Raw genomic sequence first — 14,523 nt, 5'->3', positions numbered from 1 at the left:
GCGATGGCGGATGGACTCATTCAGGCCTTCTTCGATACTCTGCTCCACAGCAGCAATAGCGTCTTCGGTGTGCACTGTACGACGTCTCTGAGGATGCGTATTATCCACTAGAGCAGACGTGGTGCGAAACCGATCCATGGTTAATCGAATTAGTGACTCTGATGGAAGATTATGTCGACCGAATATTGGACGCAGCGCGCGATCCTTCGCGCGAACCGAACCATTATTTTCGTAATGAATTTGCACGATTTGCAAACGTTGTTCAGGTGTAAGTCTATTCATTATGAAATGGCAAACCAAACTGAGCATAAATCAAGTGACAGCTGTCAAAAAGACCATCTACGAAAAAAGTAGTGCCAACTTGAAAACTTAACCTCTAAAAAAACACGCTGCTTCACTTCCTGACAAACAACGAAATCCGCTGTCAGGGATATGCGGATGACGTTGTAATTATAGCGTGAGGCAGGTTCGAGAACATTATTTGCGATATATTGAAAATAGCTTTAAACCTGACAAAAATATGCTGTTCTGAGGGTGGGTCTGAATATAAACCCGGCCTAACCAGCCATCATTCCTTTCACCAGAAAAAAAGTTTTAACAGGAATGAGAGAGATCAGCATGGACCGTGTTGCTTTGGTCAGCGAAGCTAAGTATGTTGGTTTTGTCCTGGATGCCAGCTTAGGTGGAAGAGGCATGCTGATGCAACCTTGTCCAAAGCAACAAAGACCGTCATGATCTATGTATAAACGTCTAGCAGGAAAATCCTTGGACTGTAGCCCAAGAATCCTGAGATGGAAGTACATCAAAATAATAAGACAAGCGGTCTCTTGGGCATTGAGAGTCACTCTCATCGGGAGTCATGCGTGTACATCACGGGGGCGATGCGGACCTGCCCTAAAGCTACGATGGAGGTGATGCTTGAGCTGACACCGCTTCATATAGTTATTTAGCTACCCAGAGATCATATCACTGAAGCCATCAAATTCGAAAAGAAGTTCAGAATTGAACTGTTCGATAAGTTAAACTGGAGTAGACCTGCATCTGAAAGGAAAGGAGTGTACCCTGCACTGGTACACAGATGGCTCGAAGACCACAAAAGGCATAGTCGCTTAAATTTACGCCCCCAGAACCAAGCATTCTATGCCGATGTCTATGTGCGGAGATAAATTTAGACAGAAATTTTCGGAATGAGCGAATTGGCATTCTGAGCGACAGTCAGACGGCACTCAAGACCCTATTGACCTGTGAGCATTTTCATCGGCCATTGCAGGCTGCGTAGTCATCTGCACAAGATCGGGATTTGGCCTACTGACGAATTTCAGGAGACACCAATGCACCTTCTCAAGGAATGCAACGCTAGAAGGAGAAGGTTGGGACGTTTTGGCCACATGCAGCCTGAGCTGGGACTGGATGAGTAGGCGGCACAAAAGATCATGAGGTCGAAGTGCAAACCTCATAAAGAATCCTTTTATCTATGGTTCGATACCGCTCGCTATTCACAGCAACAGCAGCTCCTTCCTCATTTCGAAAGAAATAAGGACGGATGATGCCGCCAGTGCTCTATGAACTTCACGAGCATATTTATTTTTTTTCAAAGTAAATTTCCACAATTTGGAAGCGTTGGTCTGACGTTAAACCTTACTGAATAGAAATGCCAGCACAGTTTGCCATTCTCAGCTGTCACACCATAGTTATCGATATCGATAGTTCTCATGCAGATAAAAAAACACCTGATTTTATCAAATAAGAAATGATTCATGTGTTGGTATGTTAATATACAATACACAATAATTGTAGGCGGGAGTTTTACAACTCAGATCGGTTTTAATAAATAAATACAATAAAACATCATTCCGGTGAGGACATTTGCACAAAGGAATTCCAAGCTACATGCATCCGTTTCCATTGAAACTTTAAAACAGCCTCTGATATTAATTGCTATTTACAGTCTAACCAGACACCAGCTGAAATCTAAAGACTAGTTGGCCAATTTAAATCGTTTTCAAGGTCGCTTTATAATTGGTGCTGAACCGATACAAATCCTATACTGGCCAACGGATGCAAATAAAATTTCGGGTTTTATTGATTTTTTCGTCTACAAAAACATTGAGGCAGCTCATTTGTTTCTTACTAACGGTTTTGTCTTGAGCTCGGACCATTTACTGGCACACCGAGCAATACCGCAAATTACAGCACAAAACCAAAGGGCAACAGACAGCTCATTGCTTGGTCTCCTGATGAGAAAAAGTATCCACACTTTATCAGAGTATCCACCCTTAGTAGCAGAAAAACGGAAGCGCTTGCAGCAGATCTCCAGAAATTAAAACGAAATTGAATTAAAAAAAAAAAACAGCTACACACAGCGATTAAGACATTTAAAAATGATGTATTCAATGCATTTTTGTCTGGGTGCACAGCTTATAAAAGTACAGAATATTTCTTGTGGAAAGCGACTAAATTTTTAATTTTTACGTAAATCATGAAATGGCATATTTGTCTCCAAAAAATATAGGGAGGGCGTCAGTATACGGACGACTAAGCTACATAAAGCTCTTAATCGTATTTCTACATGGGCTAACAAAGTAGAATAAGCTAAACGAAAGCAGGTCAGCACGTAACACATGGACTGAAAAGTCCTGGGCTTAAAACAGAAAATACGTTTATTCAAAGTTATTTTCATCAAGAACAACGTAATCGTTCCAGCATCGCTCTAAAATTGCAATATCACGTTTGTAGAACGATTTATCTTTTGCCTCAAAATACATAGGTCTCAGTTTCAGCATTTTTTCAGGTCCGCGAACAGCCAGTAATGGTTGGTGAATACGGTGGATATGGGAGTAATTCCAAACACTGCTCAGAATAATCAACACTTTCATATAGTGAGCAAACGCGGCTCCCAGAGCTTTCTCATAGCCTAACGCTCATGCAATATAACTCAGGCAACTTCACTTTTCGATAATTTAAAACGATTGTGTGGATTTTGTTGATGTTTTCTGGTGTTACCCCCTGGACGTGCGCTGCGTTGTACATCATCGGTGTCTCTATGACCACATTTGAAGCCAGCAAAGCATCGTTTTATGGTTGTTTCTGATGGAGCGGAGTCCCCGTAACACTTTCCAAGCCATTGCTTCACTTGAACGGTATTTTTCCCCTCAAGAAGTAGTGTAAAATTAAAACACGAAATTCTTTTTGATCCATTGTTTTGAAAATAGCATAAGTAGCGTCACTCTCAGCGCAATAACTCACGAACTAATGAATAGAATATAATGTATTTTTAAGATTAGTACTAACTGAAAAAGAGGTGAATGCCATCTATTTATTAGGCCCGGTACTTTTCAGCCCATGTGTTATATAGTAGTGTTTTCCCTACTACTTACAAGCCACTCTTCATCGATTCGTCGATAGTCCCATATGGCGAAGAGCCCAAATATGTGGGAATAATACTTAATGCGAAACTGCGCTAACCTCAAGAAAAAACCAGAAGAGCTTGATTTGAAATTAGATAAGCTATATATCTCATTGGTAGATGCTCAAGCGTATCACTACGCAACAAATTGCTTATTTACAAACAACTACTAATACCGGTTTGGAGATGCGTTAGTCAAAAGTCTATCCAACGTCCGCTAACCAAAATCCTGTGGAGCATAGTAAACGCGCCCTACTATGCAAGGAATAGCAATTTTCATCGTGATCTTGGCATAGAAACTGTGACTGAAGTAACAAAGCAATTTGCAATAGCGCACAAACAGCGACTAAAAATCTTATCCAACGTGCAGGCTTAATTCGACTGAAATCAATAAAATTACAGGTAGTTACTTTAGTTTAGTGGAAGAACTTCATGCCATTAAATAAAGACGCTTTTTAAATCTACTCGCGCGACCGAGGAGGTTTGGGGTCCATAGTGGTCATATACATTACCAAATGAAACGAATTTACAAACTTCTGCGACATTTATCAAGTGAATCAAAAATTATCGTTTGTTTTGGTAATTGTCTAGGCAAAGTTTCAATGTAGAAATGCCATCGAGGATTTTTTAACAATCTTCTTAGAATTAGGACATAATTGAATTACTTGCAATTATTGACGACTCTGAAAGAAATTTTACACAAAAACAAATGGAAAATATTTGCCCTTAATCAATTCAGACTGAGTGTATTTAAAAAAATACGATGCCACAAGAGCGGTTGAGTGGGGCAGCACATCTTTATATCTATAAGTATAGACTCAAACTCCCACGGGGGGAAGAAAAAAATCCCTCAACCAAGGGACGAGTCGAAATCAAATAAAAATTTGCATGTGATTAAATGTCTTTATTTTTTCCATCGTGATTTGGATTCAATTTATTTTTATTGCAAAAATAAATTTTATGTGCTTCGTTATTAATTTTTTTTTAAGTATTCGTATTAATGGCGAACACCACAGAGCAGGGATGATGAGCTCTATAAAGACATCAAGAACATATTCAACAGTTCCAAACTTTTACTAGCTGGCAAAATAATAAGGAATAACATTTTTAAAGACTACCTCGGCGTTTCTACATAAATACTATCAGTTATCACTATTTTTAACTCGATTAAAATCGGTAAAGTAGTTAATGCGCCAATCAAGAAGAAGTCAAATTTTAAGTGAGGAATTTCGAAAAAGAACTAAATTAGGTAGTTATAAATGATTTGAAAATATATCACGATGAAATCCCGGATTTTTTATTGAGTGGGAACTCCATATATTATGTTTGTATGCACACCCGGCTTTGAAAGTAAGCATAAATGTAATATTAAACTAAGCACGCATAGAATAATTTGTGTATTTATATCTATATTTATTCCAATTTTATAACGGCTTATTAATAGAAGTAAAAAATAGTAACTACATTTATAGATACATAACGTTTGATTATTCCTAACATATTTAAAAAAAATGGGAAATGAAGCATACATAATTTTATTAACACAATTCATTCGCACCTTCTTTAACTCCCTATTTTCCAAGCGATTCAACTTTGCCTACTTTTCTGCCGATATTTATAAAATTTCCAGAGCATAAACAATTGTCGGTCTAAATTGAAGTCATAATTCAAAAAAACTTAGGAGTGAAGCGTGAAAAGGTATGAACCCAACCTTCTCCAATTCACATGTATTCCCGCACAGAGGTCACACAACTAATGATAGGGATACAATTTAGACACCATAAAGATAAATGCGCTCGGAGCATAAATGCGAGAATAAGCGTGAAAACACTTATCAACTGCGTATGCCAGATATTTGAGTGGGTGGGTGAAATGTACCTATGTAAGTGTTGTTAAGCTTACCTGAAAATATGTTTGACCCTTGTCTACCCAGCCGATGGCGATGTCAGAGCCAGCAAGGTTGCCATCAGGCGAGAATCCAAATCCAACGTAACCCAGCGTACGTGCTTGTATTTCGAACGTAATATCCTGATTAATGATTGTCCATAAAATGCGAAAATCCTCATTCAAATCGACGGCATGATCCCAGCTCAAACTGTTCCCACCAACTCCGCCACCATCACCACCACCAGATGCCCCCAGATGACTGCCACCTTGGCCAACAATGGTGGAAGTAATATCTTCGCCACCGTGATTCACTGTAACTACCTTAGCTGTCATTTCTGCTGCTGATGTTGCTGCTGTGTCTGCCGCTGCTGTTTGAGGAGAGATGAAACTCACAACCACAATGAAACAGGATATAAAACATGTGATTAACGATGACAGCGATGAACTTGAATGTTTCACTTCCTCCTTCTGTGCTGCTGCCTTAGCTGAAATTATACTCTTTGCAATGCCCATTGTTGTTGCAGAGGTCGTCGTCGATTTTCCGTTCTAAATTAATGATATCGCGATGAGTGTGCTTGAATGCGGTTCTGAGAGCTTATGAGTGCCTTTGTATATGTGCGAACCTACACCCGGTCATTCGGGTGCGTGTTAATAGTTTTTAAAACGAATGGCAAGCAAAAAATAGAAAATGTGCGTAAGCGTTCAGACCGTTTGCAACTTTGCTGCGTGTACCGGATTTGGCAGTTCGTTTTTATAAATTACACTTAGGTTGACCAACCTATTTCGTTAGTGACGGTCAGTATGTGCTTTGTTGTCGATTGCTCTTTTTCTTCATAGCACCTCGGCTAATAAATGCGTGTGCTGCAAAACAGAAACCTCAACACACACACATCCAGATGGAGTTGGGCATATGCTTGTTCGTACCCCACCCGAAAGTACTTCAAAATAAACTTGACGGCAATTTGGCGCACGTCATTTATTGCCTTTAAGTCCCGCTACCATCGGTTTGCAGACCAACGAGTTGCCAAGTCCTATAACGCTGACGTAGCCGTTCTGTTGCCTCCTTGCGAAATTACTTATAGCTTCAATATGCAATAGTTAGGTCGTTTTGTTGTCGTATTAAAAACAATTTTCTCAGCCGGTGGCCGCATAAGAGAAAATCTACTACTATGGACACTTTTATGCGCTGTTGCCTCGTGAACAAATGTTGCCTATGGCTTAGAAATACCAATTCATATATACATACGTGTGTATATACGAGCGTGTATCCATATGATCTGCCTTTTTTGCGTTTTTTGTTCTGTTTTTAGCAATTTTAGTTTATTTGGCCTTTGCGTAGTTCTTATTTTCAAGCTTTTTGTGCATTTGTGTATCTGTGTTTTTATTTTGATATCTTTTCTTTTTGGTATATCACAGCCCTGATGTATAAATAGCGTTTCCGCTTGTTTACGGAATGACAATTTTGGTAGCTTATTGGCCTATATTGCTATAAGGACTGGCAAGAAGAACGCCTCTGGCGGTTAGTGAAATCAACTGCCTCACGCCGCTTTTTTAAGTCCTAGTCCGCTTTTTTCTTCCTTTTAGTTTAGCAGCTGCTAGTGTCAGAGGCTTTATTTTAATCGCAATTTTATTACATTTAGCGTGATCTTAATATCGGAAGTAGAGGTTGTGCTGTTCCAGTGTATTCTTATTAGGTGTTCACAGAGGTAAAGACGTGCGACAAATGTTTCTAATTAAGTTTACTTTTTGCTGTTCCGATCACGTCGTTTTTGTGAGTTTTAACATTTTCGTGTTGTGCTCACGTTGGCATTCACGTAATTTGTACGCGTGGCATCAACCTTTCGTGTGAAGTTGGAATCAGGGTGCGTACACAACAACGAAAACACTGCAGCAACTTCTGAAAGACAGAACAGACAAGAAAATTACACGTAATTAGTTTAATTTACTTTTGAAAATGTGTTTGATGTGTGTTTAAATGTTAAATCGAGTATAATTGCATAAATGCGCTAAAAAGACGGAATTCAACTTTCAGTAATGCGGCGCTGGAGCAAAGCGTCTGTTAAAAAAAATAGTAAAACCAAAACAAGTGGACGACATTGCCTCCTTTGCTTGATTAGAGTTGTGGAATGGAATGGAGTAGTGCGGAATAGTGAAGTTTGAATGCACCAAATACCCAAAGAGAGTATCAGCTCATTGTGCAGTAAACTGCCTTTGATGTCAGGACGGAGCAAAACTAATTATTCGAGTGTATCTTTGTCGGCACAAAATGACCAATAGCTTTAGAAATATTTGGTTTTTTTTACATTATACTTATATTGACGTCACGCTTGCTGGAAGTTGGAGCGAAGAGATGGTAAATAATATACATATTTTGCAATATTAAGCGTAATATATATATATATATATATACATATATACCAATTCATAATATACATATGTATATATATATATTATTCCATCCAGTAATATTGTAATAGTGTGCTTGATTTATCGATTCATTTGAATAAATCCACTCAGTTTGCCTAAATTAATTGCGCATTAAAGGTATGAAAAGAGATCGTTTTTTAAGCATTTATTGTCTTTGGTGGAAAACTTTTTAATTCTAATAAAATGAGAAAGCAGAAACGTTTAACAAATCGCGAAAAAGAACAAATCGATAACTTGACCTCTGACGGAATTTTAAATCGCCAAATTGCCAAAAATATTGGTCGAAGTCCAAATGGATGTGGATGTGGATCTCTACGCGAAACAAAGTGCAAATTACAAGGGCAGACCTACGATGGCTTAAACACCCGCAAAGGAACGGAAACCCGCAAAATCCTTAGGATTAAATCAAATTCCGCCCTTTCAACAGCAAGAAATTAAAAAAATGGCAGTGGTTTCTACTCTAAAAGCGCCACATCTAAGCATAACAAATAACAAAAAAACCACCTTTGAATAAATTTCGCAGAGAACACCGCCCCGATTTTGCAATGGACCACATGGCTTGGAGTTCTGTTACATATAACGATCCCGATGACTGGAAAAAAGTAATATTTAGTAACGAAAAGATGTTTAATCTGGATGGGGCGGCGGAAAGGCACTTGAGTCGACATCACAATCGTGGAGGTTATGTTATAGTATGGGGAGCGATATCGTATTATGGCGGCTTCGAATTGAAGATTGTAGGCCACAAAATGACGGGAAACAGCTATAAAGCCCTGCTGGAAGCATCTTTCCTCGAGATTCGTGAAACATTTGGACGTATTAAGTGGATCTTTCAACAGGATAATGCACCTGTGTTGTCAAAATGTGATTCGCATCACGGCATGGCCACTGTATTCCCCAGGACTGAACATTATTGAAAACCTATGGGGATGGCTTGTTCGTAAGGTTTTAAGAGTGGGCAACAATTTGAAGGCAAAAATGTTTTAACTCGAATCATTAAAACGGCCTGGTCTGAAATTTCAGACCAAACCTAAAGTAGGTTATCTGAACAAAAAAATTGTTCTATCATTTTGCTGTTTCATCCACGGAGATTTGAACTTACACATTCCCGAATGGTAGTCACGCACCAGCCCATTTGGCTATGGCGGCCGCCATATTATAATTGAGACATTGATAAAGTAATACAAATTTTAAGAATACCTTAACGAGAAAAAAATTAGTGTTTTTCAATAGTTGTGTGATGGAACTCTTCTATTGAAATTATCATCATAAATAGCAATTTTTTAAAATTATAAAAACTATTGTATATGAAATAAAATGTGAGAATAAACACCAAAATGGTAAACAAATTTAAAGCTCTCTCCCCATTTGAAATGGTGTTTTAATTTTAATAATAGGCGGCCGCCTCGGTGAAACACCAAAATGAAGAAAAAATATTTTTCTAATAGCGGCCGCCCCCCAGCAAGCAATGGCAAACCACCGAGTGTATTTCTGCCATGAAAAAGCTCCTCATTAAAATATCTGCCATTAGGGGTCGGCTTAAAACTGTAGGTCCCTCCATTTGTGGAACAACATCAAGACGCACGCCACAATTAGGAGGAGGAGCTCGGCCAAACACCCAAAAAGAGTGTACGCGCCAATTATGTATATATAATTATATATATATATATACATATATATATACTAGTATATATTGGTCGGTGTCTCCATTACCTTTAGGAAAGTATAAAGTCGATCAACATCTAATCCAATCGATGATTTCCATGAGTGTTGCTTTTCCGTTGAATACTTAGTGGGCTCCTAAGTAGCTCTAATTATTTTACTTTAGTCGCTTTGATATCGAATTATCGCTGTTTTTAACTTTACTTTGAACACCAAACTTTCAAACACGCTTCTTTTAACTTCAACAAAAGTATCGAATTTTTTGTAAGCGTCATGTCACCTTTACATTGCCATACAATATGACATAATTTTTACAACGTGAGATATAATCCACTAAAGGCATGCAACGAAAACATTCCACACTTCTTACTTCACCTCATTGAAAAAGTATTTTCCTACATTAGGAAAACTATGCAAACCCCAAAAATTTTGAAAATTGAAATAGAAACATCTGCAAACATTTTATACCAAATTTACGGAAAAGTGATTTGATCCCAAACCGTAGTTCGATGGTGAGGGTACACTGCAATCGCATATCACATTCGAGCACCATCCACGATATCTAGATGGAAAAATGGCGTATGACACTCTTTGACTCGTTATCTATTTAAGGTGAAGTTTAGCCGTGAATGTGATGAGTTGTTTGGACTTTGCTCTTATCTTTTTAAATATTTGTATGCGCCGATACTCACGATCTTCGAACACGTCCTCTACACCACATGTGCTCTAGCGCGATAACTAATCCAACGTCTTCTGGATAAAGTCTTCGCTTAGGAGCGGATGTATCAATAAAATTGATAAAAATAGCTTTATTTGCCTTATACAAGAGTAGGTTAGGTTAGGCTAGGTAGTCATGGCTGACCAAAGAGTGGGCCCACTTGGACGAAAGAAGTTTGGTTCATCCTTTGTGATACTCGTATCATTGCAAAGGGGAAAAAGAGTTGAAGGAAAAAGAACGATAGGACGAAAGGGAAAGGGGTGTGGAGGGTTGAGTACTTGTGGACTATGAACGGTGACTAGTCTGCATTTGTGTTAGCCTCTTTGTGCTGCTGATGAAGTTCATCAGATTATTGTTAACAAGACCTGATGTATCAGCAGGCGCAGAAAAGAAATGAAAACCAAGATGCTTGAATCTTAGTCCCGCGAGAGCTGGACAGCTAAGGAACAGGTGCTGAGATGATTCCACCTCATCCTCCATACAGACGAACGCAAAAAGGGCTGGAAGTAATTCCGAGTCTCACGGCATTTATACCCCGCGTATAGTGCCCCGTGAGGATCCCCCCGAAATTTCAGAGATAATATTTTGTTATTCTCAGAATATCCCTCGAACGCCTCCTATCAAACGTGGCCAGAAGGACTTCGCGACCTTACACGTTCGTGTACTTGCCCAGCGCTCGCTGAGTTGGTGCAAAGCCCATCCTTCCAGGAGCAGAACGCAGGTTGTCAAGAGGATCCCGATCCCCTCCATTCGCGGGCACACTACCTCACAGGTCCCTTGTCTGGCCAGCTCATCTGCCAAATTATCTTTATACGAGTATCGAAGAATTCTGATGCAATCGAGAGAGAGACCAGGCATTATCTGACCAGTTTCGAATGCACCATAATAGAGCCTAGGGCCCTAATTACCCCTTCGCTACCGTACTTAGTTCTTATGACCTTAATGCTACAATATGTAAGTTTTCAAATAATTTCTATTTGAAAAAAAATAGCTTTTTATTTATTTTAATGTGAAATCATAGTATTAAGGATATGGTAAAAATATATTATAGTTTAATATGCTTGCCATTTTGAAGATACAGGCCATTTACATTAACAAAGTCATGGAATGATCTTAACGGCGCAGAATATGGAGAATGATTACTTAAACCTAAGAGGGCGTTTAAGATTGCTAAAATTTAAAAAAAGATCAGACCAAAATAAATTATATTACCTGAACAGTAAGAGAAAAGGACAAATTTGGCGGAAAGAAGTGGTATTTTACCACGATAGTGCACCATCTCACAACAATAACTATTATTGTAAACTAATCTCTAGCCAAGAACAAATACCATCGAAAAATCATGATATTCACGACATACGTCTCCCACATTTTTTCTTTCCAAAACCTAAATTACTATTTCGAGGCACTTGTTTTCAGTCAGTAAAGGGCATAAAGGGAATTTCGTGATGGGAACTGAAGTCGATTGTGGAGAAGCGTGTCTAAAAAATGTTTGAGATCTTTTTAAAGGCCGCACAATAAATAATAAGGCAATTCAACAACACTTTATGAATGTTCCACATAAACACATCGAAATGTTTGTCATCCAGGTCTTTGCATTGGGTAGTCCATCAATGACTACATGATTAGTTGTTGCAACACGTAAAAAAGTTTAATATGTATTATTCTTCTTCTTCTTAATTGGCGCGATAACCGCTTACGCGATTTTAGCCGAGTTTTACAAAGCGCGCCAGTCGTTTCTTTCTCGTGCTAACCGGCGCCAATTGGACACACCAAGTGAAGCCAAGTCCTTCTCCACCTGATCTTTTCAACGCAGAGGAGGCCTTCCTCTTCCTCTGCTACCACCAGCTGGTACCGCATCGAATACTTTCAAAGCCGGAGCGTTTGTATCCATTCAGACGACATGACCCAGCCAACGAAGCCGCTGGATCTTTATTCGCTGCGCTATGTCTATGTCGTCGTAAAGCTCATACAGCATCATCCAGTTTGGAGAAGGCAGAACTAACGCTCTTATAAAAAATTGTGCCTGAGCGCTAAAGTTCTGCGGCTCGTACGATCCTCTCCAACTTCAGGTTAAAGAAGTCACACGACAGCGAGTCACCCTGTCTGAAACCTCGTTTGGTATCAAACGGCTTGGAGAGGTCCTTCCCAATTCTGACGGCGCTGCTGGTGTTGGCCGTATTAGTTTTGTGTAATTGTATTATAGTTATGTGTAATATGTATTCTTACTTTGTGAATTAACTGAAGTTGATAAACCTACGGAATGGAGACGATGTACGGGAAAATAGCTCCTGGATACACATTAACAGCTTACATCAATTTGCTAACTACGCTTGTGTTTGAAAAAGTGGGATATATTGCAAACGGAGGACAAAAGATAGCATGGTTGAAAGTACGAAGGTCGTTCAATAAGTGCCCAAAGAGAAAATCTATAAAACAACTAATATTGATATATTTTAAAGGTCATAATCTTGTCGTTAGAAAAAATATTCCTTCATGTAACAAATATCAAAAAATGTGCTGAAAATCTTCAAACCGTTGCAAAATTAAGATAAAAAAGTAAAATTACTACTTCTTTGGTTTTGCCATTTTGGCGGCACTTTTATGCAGGTGGAAATGTACATATGTACACATATAAATTAGCAAACACTCCTCGTTATGTTTTGTTTTCCTCTGTTTTCGATAGGTCTTATGAGGAATTTATTTTAGGGCAGGAGGTTCCCCATTGACTGCCGGGGAACGACCCATCTAAGGAATCAAAATCAAATCAAATATTTCTCTCTTTAAATGTTTTATGTACACAGTGAGTATTGAATACTGAGACTAACTGGCCATTCAGTATACAGAATCAGATATAAGATCATCTAACATTTCTCTCCCTCTGATCTCACCCTGTCCAAGCAGCCTGTTTCCTGTGTCTTCCGTTGGATTAGATGGCGAACGATGACCAATGACTTCACCGCACTATGTAGAGTTTTCTAAACTGTTACATCAACTAGAATAACTAACTGACCTTTCCCTCTGCACTCAACCTGTCGAAACAGCAAGTTTCCTAGGTGTACCGTTAGATGAGCTAGACGAAGACGACGGATAACTACATTGCACTGACAGGGTTTAACAAACTGCTACAACAACAACAATTAACTTAATGGTTTTGAAATTTCCAAAAAGTAAGGGAAAGTAAGCCAAACAAAAAAGAAATTATTATTTTCAAAAGGTATTTCGCGAAGTTTACTCCAGCAACAAAAAATGTATGTATCTCGAGCATCAACTCTTAAGTTTTTTCGATTACTTTTTGAACGTCCCTCGTTCTACTACTCAGCAGTAAATGCCTAATACTGAAGCTTTACAAAAGCTGATAGAGTGAACAAAGTGCCTGCAGAGGTTTCTTACAATTTTTGTTTTTGCACAGACAATAAATTCCAAACATAAATGCATTTATATTTATCTGGGAGCGTTTACATACACACGTATTTATGGAACTAAGTATTTTTTCCATTTTATTTTTTACCAGAAGATTACTTTAGAGGAGGCGAAATTGACTAATTAGAGTCATTGGATATTTTTTTCTGTTAGTATGTATTCGTATGTACTTATGTACTCACTTTCGGTGGTACTTTGTTCACTAAGGCTGATGCTGCTGTAAGCTTAATGTTGTAAATGTAATAAACATCGTAGTAGGAAGCCGAAAAACATTTTTAAATCCAGGAAGGGGTTGTCTAGCACGACAGAAGCGGGTATACTAGAGAGCATAGGAATACCCATTCACTCAAAATATGTGTTTGATTTGAAAGCAATTTTGTAATTTTATTTAATATTTATAAAATTAGTGATTGTAAAAATTTTATTCTTCAGTCAGTTTCCCTATGATTGCGAAGCCTTCCTATTCTTTTGAACTGACGTCTGCTCATTTCAGTCCCATTTCCGCTTGTATGTAAATATTTAATTTTTTTGTTAAACATTGTACTTGTGCATATTTAACATGTCAAGTCTTTTAAAGAATAATGCAATACGAAATTGCGACATGATTACAACAAAAACTCAAAACCCATTTGGACCAAAACTGGTACTAGAATCTTTCGGAGGTTCCTTGGACTCTATTTTAGCAACGGTAGTACTTATAATTCGTCTTATTTAACAATGTTCGCATTTTGGCACTGGAAATTATGAATAAGTGCGCACTGAAGTAAAAGTTTTTCGTGTTTTAATGAAAAGGCGTTTGTAAATTTTGGGAACGAATTTCCAAAATTATAAACGGTTCAAATGAGCCATCGTTGTAAATAATTGTAATATCGTATAAATAACTTAATTATGTTGCCATATTGCTAAGCTGCGGCTGAATGACAATTTTTTAATTATTTATTGAAGGGATCCCTACAAAATGCTGTATATCAAAATTCTTTTCGTACGAAATACTGTAAAT

At 38.3% G+C, this 14,523-nt stretch overlaps 1 protein-coding gene across 1 annotated transcript in view; it reads right to left on the bottom strand.

The window, feature by feature from the left end:
• Nucleotides 1–7,185, bottom strand: part of LOC128861221 (MOXD1 homolog 2) — a 171,359-nt gene extending 164,174 nt beyond the window's left edge. Inside the window, exon 1 of the mRNA XM_054099179.1 lies at nucleotides 5,309–7,185. Within this exon, the coding sequence (XP_053955154.1) occupies nucleotides 5,309–5,806 (498 nt within the window). The 5' untranslated portion in view covers nucleotides 5,807–7,185. The remainder of the gene's footprint in view (nucleotides 1–5,308) is intronic.
• Nucleotides 7,186–14,523: the final 7,338 nt, after the last annotated feature.

The sequence above is a fragment of the Anastrepha ludens genome, chromosome 4 (genome assembly GCF_028408465.1).
Source record: "Anastrepha ludens isolate Willacy chromosome 4, idAnaLude1.1, whole genome shotgun sequence".
Taxonomy (NCBI): Eukaryota; Metazoa; Arthropoda; class Insecta; order Diptera; family Tephritidae; genus Anastrepha; species Anastrepha ludens.
Note: the sequence above shows the minus strand (reverse complement) of the source record. Positions and strands in the feature narration are given on the sequence as shown.